Source organism: Oryzias melastigma, linkage group LG19 (genome assembly GCF_002922805.2).
Source record: "Oryzias melastigma strain HK-1 linkage group LG19, ASM292280v2, whole genome shotgun sequence".
NCBI classification, from domain to species: domain Eukaryota; kingdom Metazoa; phylum Chordata; class Actinopteri; order Beloniformes; family Adrianichthyidae; genus Oryzias; species Oryzias melastigma.
Genome location: NC_050530.1, coordinates 9,271,910 through 9,278,994, shown reverse-complemented (window position 1 = coordinate 9,278,994; position 7,085 = coordinate 9,271,910). Strand labels below are relative to the sequence as shown.

The window sequence follows — 7,085 nt, the reverse complement described above, 5'->3', positions numbered from 1 at the left end:
AGATATTCTTAGCAACACAACTGAATAAACTCATTCACTTTAGTTTGGTTAGGAAGCTGGATGTGGTTTAGCATGTGTCTTCCAAGGTGATTTTAGCAAATTTCGTGTACTCTTTATGTCAATAAAGTCTTTTGTTCGAACATAAATCCAGCATCCTATTCAAGAAGTTTTTCTCTCAATTTGCCACAACTTTTTTTTTTGTTTTTTGGCTAATTTTCTTTATTTCTTATGAGCTGCTGTCTTCACTACCTGCTACCATGACAACAGTGGAAACAATTTCTCTTGCTGCATGCATAAAAAAGGGAAAATGATTGTTTGTAGTTGTTTGACCTAATTTGTTTGTGCTAATAGCTCATCTTAAATGTTTTCTCTTCAGATTATATTTATTTATGCCACTTCTCATCTCTAACTTTCTGTGTATCTCTTGTCCTCGGCCAGAACTCTGTGAACTTTGTGGATGACAGCTTTCCCCCGGGCCCTCGCTCTGTGGGTTTCCCAGAGGGGGACAGCGTCCAGCAGCGGATCAAAAAGTGGCTGCGTCCCCACGAAATCAACTGCAGCAACTTCAAAGACCGCAGCGTCAAGTGGTCGGTCTTCCGCACGCCAAGGCCCTCTGACATCCTCCAAGGGCTGCTTGGAAACTGCTGGTGAGTTGTCACAACAAAGCACCAAGATGCACTGGACACAGAGAAGGCCAGCATCCATAGGACTTATCTGGCCTTTTTGGAAAGGGAAGACAAATTTAGTCAATACCTGAAATATTAGAGGGTTGTCAACAGAATATATGTAATAATAGAATTTAAGGAAAGCATGAAACAATTGTTTACATTTGGTGGCAAATATAGAAGATGGAAGAAAGAATGCATTGACCTTTTGCAGTTTGATAGATGTGCAGATGCTCCTGACAGGTGGGCTCTGACTACAACCGTGGGTTTAAATCCATGCCTTGTTGGGAGTGTCTTTTTGATGTGTGTTTTTGTGTGTCTCCATCCATCCTCCATCTCCCTCCACCAGCACAATCGCACACACCTGCACTAGCAAAGTCGTGCCGGTGCAACCACTTCATCACAGCTCACAAAGCTTAGCAAAAATAACTCGCCCCAGAAGCAAATCTTTTCATTCGCAACCAGACTTAGCAGGAAAAAAATATTCCATGCTGGCTGTAATGCTTATTTTTAGGACGGACTCGGATATAAAGATGGAAGGAAAAAAATCACACTCAAGTTTTTGAAAGGTACAGCTCCAGTGGACATCAGAATTGATGTTTTACTTGAATTTTAATGCTGTGCTTTTACCACTTCCTTTAGTTTTTATGCACTGTTTGGCTTAGCGTCCTTCTTAAATATTAAAATGTGCTGCAGAATTAATAAACAGCACAGAGGAAGTGGCCAGAAAACATAAAAAAGTAACATATAAAATAGCATGGAGTGAGGCGACATCATGTATAAGATATTCATAACTGCTTAAGGTATTACTTTTACAGTTTCAGTAGCAGCTTGTTCTTTTAATCTCTGATTTCTAAAGCCTTCTTCTTTTGCCTGAAATGCAGAATCACTCTATTTGCCTGTCAGTCCTGCTCATCAGTGCTTGTTCTAAAGTTCCCTTTTCAAGTTGAGTTTTCTTTCCCTGCAGGTTCCTGAGTGCGCTGGCGGTGTTAGCGGAGCGTCCAGAGCTGGTGGAGAGGGTGATGATCACCAGGACCATTTGTCACGAGGGAGCCTACCAGATTCGGCTGTGTAAGGATGGAACGTGGACAACAGTGCTGGTGGATGACATGCTGCCCTGCGACGAATATGGATACCTGCTCTTTTCCCAGGTTATAACTATGGAAAATTAGCATTGTTGTGGGGGGAAAATTTGGGGATAAAAAGCAAATTCCTTAAATATTTTCAAACATTTTAATAAACCATTATATTAACTAGATTTTTTTTTTAACTTTCATACATCACAATAAATTTATCATTAAAAATATTCATCTTTATAATTTTAGATTTTAGTTTAATCTGAATACTGATTTGGGAAAAAAAATATTTTTATCTTTTTTCTTTTACCTTTTGACAAGTAAATTAAGAAATAACAGATAGTAACACACGTTTTTTTTGTTGTTGTTGTTGTTCACCTTTCTGCGCATCCTGTCAGGTGTCGCCACAACAAATCAGCACTAATTTACACTATAAGCCCCTCATGACACAACCCCGTATATTAACCGGGCTGGGGACAGGCACATGGAGACCCAGACCTAAATACTTAAACAAAACAGGCAGGTGTAATCTGTTTCACAATAAAAGCGTGACCCATTTATTTGAATTAGTCTGCTCTTACTTCATTTAGGAAGGCACTATTATGTAATTTGAAACTTTGGAAAAGAGGCTCAAGTTTTTTCTTGTCATGTTTTCATAAAATGAAGACAGCAAAAACTAAAAAGAAATTTGTCAAAGGTAAACAAGCATCATTTAATGAGTGCTTTACAAAAAAAAAAACAAATAGAGGTATAGATGAAACTTTTATAATTCCAGAAACAGTGAATAATAAAAATCAACTATTAAAAAAATTTTTGTTTTTGCTGAAAAAAATGTATTTCTCACCCAGGTTTAAGTTAAATATGACCAACATTTATAGTTTTTCCCCTTTCAAAATAAAAGCTTAAATAGATTTTATAGTCATACGACAACCTCATTTGTATTATGAAGCTCTAGTTGTCTTTTTATGTCATTTTTTTTTCTTTTTATCACGGGAGCTCTTTCGCTTGTTCCACAGAGGACAATTATCTAATTAATCAGCCCTTATGTGGCAAATAAAAATGTAATTATAAAGCTAATAAAGCATAAGGAAATGACACGAGGTTCCACTATCTGCAGAAGAGACTTACTTATCTCCCTGCAGGTAAAGGTCTAATCTTAAATCTCTTATCTTCATGAAACTACGTGGCAAACGACAAAAACAACAGAATGACGTCAGAACATTTGGGGTTGTATAACAATCTTATTTGTCTTTTAAATTGTTTATTTTTGGAGGACAGTATTTTTTCATGTCTTTGGGACATTTTAAAACGTGAGTTCTGAAAATCCGCTTCACTGCCAGCTTGAGAACCTTTTAAAATGTGCATTGAAGCAAAGACTCCCCCAGTGAGTCATCCTCATTCCCTCCTTTTTCTGTCTCATCATTTCAGGCCCAGAGGAAGCAGCTATGGGTGGCCCTCATCGAAAAGGCTCTTGCCAAACTCCACGGTTCCTACTTTGCCCTGCAGGCGGGGCGTGCCATCGAGGGCCTGGCTACACTCACGGGGGCCCCCTGCGACTCCCTCATGCTCCAGGTCAGCTCCACCAACCCCAGGGAGGAACCCATCGATACGGACCTGATCTGGGCCAAGATGCTTAGCTCCAAGGAGGCTGGGTAAGAAGGGGTTCAGACCCTCAATCAAAAGAGTCAATGAGGTTTCTGAAAGAATATCTTGTCATTCAGGTTTCTGATGGGGGCATCATGTGGAGGAGGCAACATGAAGGTGGACGATACCGTCTACGAGTCTTTGGGTCTGAGGCCGCGGCATGCTTATTCCATCTTGGATGTCCGAGATGTCCAGGGTTACAGGTAAACAAGTGCATGAAGATGAAGGTTTTATAAATACAAGTTTTCCCAATTTTGATTCTCTTTGTGTTTTTCCCCAAAACCACTAGGAGGGCATATTTTATGAAATAATATTCAAATAAAGCAGCTTCTAACTGTCGGTATTTGGACAAAATTCACAGTTTTCTTCTCAAAAGCCGCATGCAGCCACCTTCATTCCTACCTACGAAGCTGTGAAGCATTCAGCGAGCCTGTCACAGTCTGCAGAGATTGTCATGATGTTAAAAGTGGTTTGAAATCAATGATTCACTTCTTCCTTATTTGGAAAGTGTGGACTTTGAATAATGGGTTTCCATTTTTCTTCTGTTACTCGCTGTCAGATTGGAGGCGAGGAAATAAAACGTGTTGCTTAAGTGAAGGTAGTGATCCATTAAAGAACAAATGAGTCAGCCGGGAAAGGAATGAGCTGTTAATGGAAAGCCGCTGCTATTTTACCTGTCATCTGTACCTTTCTTTCTCTGTCTTTTAACCTTTTTTTTTTTTTTTTACTTTTGCCGCAGGTTGTTGCGCCTCAGAAATCCGTGGGGGCGTTTCTCCTGGAACGGCAGCTGGTCAGACGAGTGGACAGACTGGCCGCAGCACCTTCGTCACGAGCTGATGGCTCATGGTAGCAGCGAAGGAGTTTTTTGGATGGAATACAGCGATTTCATCAAGTAAGAATCACAAAACTACATCTTTTGTTCTTTATTTCCTTCTGTTAGTCAGACAGTCTCACAAGAAAAAAGAAACGCATGTTCCCTCATCCTAAAGCTTCATCTGTCTGTGTTGCATCTCTCTTGGGAGTCAATTTCACGACCGTCAGTTTATGTAGATTGGATCTAAAATCCTTCCCTACTCCTATATTTATCCCACCAAATGGAGAAATATGGAGAAAAATAGTGTTTTCAAGAGCTTTTCGGATCATCCTACTGATGGAGAAATAGCCAGCTCAAATTTGCTACGGCTCCCCCTTAAAAAAAAACAAAAAAACTCTGGAGCAATAAGTAGGAGTTAGAGAGATAAGGAATTAATTCCGTTTCATCCATTGTCTTCATCCGTCTTCCCATCCGTGTTTACTGCTGTGTTACAATTGCACAAACAGAGCTGGAAAAACAAAGATGTGACTTTTCACAAGTAAATTATAACTATCAGCTAATAAAGGAAAACTATGGAAAATATTTTAGGGAGGGGAGATGAGGGACAAGTGGCACACGGGTGCCTGAGTCCTTCTGATTGAGGTGGATCCACTTGTGCGTTTGCCCCTCAGCGGGGACGGGCAGCTCTTTTTGTATCTTAGACAATAGTAACAGGCTAGCATAGCGTTTCTAGCAGTACATCTCTTTGCATGCCCTCTCCTTCCTCACTGAGTCCTTCGTGTGTCCATACATGATGTTTTTGTACTTCCAAACTTAAACTTTTTTGTCTCAATTCAACAAAGATGCACCACAAACAGACCAACTTAAACCATATAAATCAGTGTGATGGTTCCTATTTCTCTGTAAATCAAACAGTCAAACCTCCTTTCCAAGTGAGTGACAGAAATAAACTGACTTTGTAATAGAACTGCACTTTTTATAGAGGAATTTCCTACAATTACTATGTGTATAACTGTTTTTATTTAAATGTAAGCCAAAGTGGAAGTAAGTGCAATTTGTTGAAAATACACTGCAGTCATGAAAGCCTACATTCTCCTTTGAACTTATTGAAGATTTAACGGGTAATGATAAAAGCACTACAATCTGTTGTTTTCTGGTAGTCACTAAAACGGTCTTTTAAGTCGTATCTACATGGTATGAATAGATGAATAATCTTGTGCTTTTATAGGTATCTTTGACCATCTGCTATTTATCTGCTAAACATGCCTTTTTTATTTATTTATTTTTTTTTGCCTAGTGCTTCGATTGCCAGAGATTCAGGCTTACATCTGTAATGGCTCTCTGTATTTTGATTGTTTTTTTCATATTACATATAATCCTTGCCCTCTGCATCAACTATTGACAAGCCCTTTGTTTTTGTGGCCATTCTCTTGAATATTAATCCGTATGTCAGGATCTCTAGTTTTTTCCTTATCCGACGGCTTCATTCGCTGGTATTATTTTGTCAGCAGAAATGAAATAGAAAAACATTGGAAAAATATTTCCAGACATTTTTTATGAAACAATTGCATTGACAAAGCTGCTTTTTCCTGTTTCTGTTCAAGTGAGACGAATTACAGAACATTTGTCTGTTTTTTTTTTCTAATCTACCATCCTTAAAGAGCAACTTAAAGCTGACAGAAATGCTCAGCCTGGGCGCGGTACTCATCACCTTCTGGCTGTTTGTTTTATCCACCAGAGAAATAATCTCCCAGGCAAACCTGCTGCTTGTTTTTTTTATTTCTTTGTTTGGAAAGCTGAATGAACAGAAGATGTTGTGAGATGAAGTAGAAAAAAGTTTTGTTGTAATTGCAGAGCTTCCTTCATAAGGAGGATTTTGACAATGAAACTCTGTTTTGACTTGTATGAACCTTTTGCTTTCGTGTAGAAAAACGCCCTCACTGCTCACTTTTATGCATCTGCAGGTACTTTGACTCGGTAGACATCTGTAAAATCCACTCAGACTGGCAGGAGGTGAGGCTACAAGGCTGCTTCCCCAGCAAAGCCAGCGGACCAGTCACGGTCACGGCCCTGACTGTGCTGGAGAGGACGGCTCTGGAGTTTGCTCTCTTCCAGGAAGGAAGCAGGTAGCTTCCACTCACAAACACCCCACTCAGATGCTTCGATCTTTTCTCCTGATGTACCTGAAACTCTCTCTCCAGGCGCTCCGACACAGCCGACAGCCACCTGCTGGACCTCTGCATCATGGTCTTCCGCGCCTCCTTCGGCAGCGGCAACAAGCTGACGCTGGGCCGCCTGTTGGCGCACAGCAAGAGAGCGGTGAAGAAGTTTGTCGGCTGCGATGTCATGCTGGAGCCGGGGGAGTACGCCGTTGTCTGCTGTGCCTTCAACCACTGGCAGATGAATGTCAGCGGGACGGGAGGCCCACCCACGCCCAGTAGGTGCTCAGAAACGGTGGCGAGAAGCGATGCGAGCTTGAGCTTCTACTAAAGTCAGCATCTGCCTTTTTCCTGTACAGTCTCCAGCCCAACCAGCGGAGCGGCACGGCGACCCACCCAGGACTTTCCTGGCTACATCTTAGCCATCTACAGTTCTCGACAAGTCATGGTGGAACAGGTGGAGGCAACCGCCACCACCCTGGCCGACGCCATCATCCTGCTGACTGAGAACAAAGGAGAAAGACATGAGGTGAGACCAGTCTGCTCGAGAAAAAACTAGGATGGGAGTCGTTTTTAAAAAATGAACGAATTAATCGCAAACTGGGAAAAATTAATCGCAATTAATTGCAATAAAAAAAATTGAGCACTTATTATCTGTGAATAATCACAAAAGGAAATCAAAAATGTACATTTATAACATTTATTTACAGTTAAAGCTGTCAATTAA

At 40.7% G+C, this 7,085-nt stretch overlaps 1 protein-coding gene across 2 annotated transcripts in view; it reads left to right on the top strand.

Moving 5' to 3' along the window:
• The window catches only part of capn15 (calpain 15), a 30,696-nt gene that overhangs the window by 18,036 nt on the left and 5,575 nt on the right, over positions 1-7,085 (top strand). For both annotated transcript variants that reach the window (XM_024284478.2, XM_024284479.2), the window contains exons 3-10: positions 439-647; positions 1,633-1,816; positions 3,170-3,393; positions 3,463-3,588; positions 4,125-4,277; positions 6,164-6,325; positions 6,401-6,636; positions 6,718-6,887. In XM_024284478.2, coding sequence (XP_024140246.1) covers positions 439-647; positions 1,633-1,816; positions 3,170-3,393; positions 3,463-3,588; positions 4,125-4,277; positions 6,164-6,325; positions 6,401-6,636; positions 6,718-6,887 — 1,464 coding nt within the window. The remainder of the gene's footprint in view (positions 1-438; positions 648-1,632; positions 1,817-3,169; positions 3,394-3,462; positions 3,589-4,124; positions 4,278-6,163; positions 6,326-6,400; positions 6,637-6,717; positions 6,888-7,085) is intronic.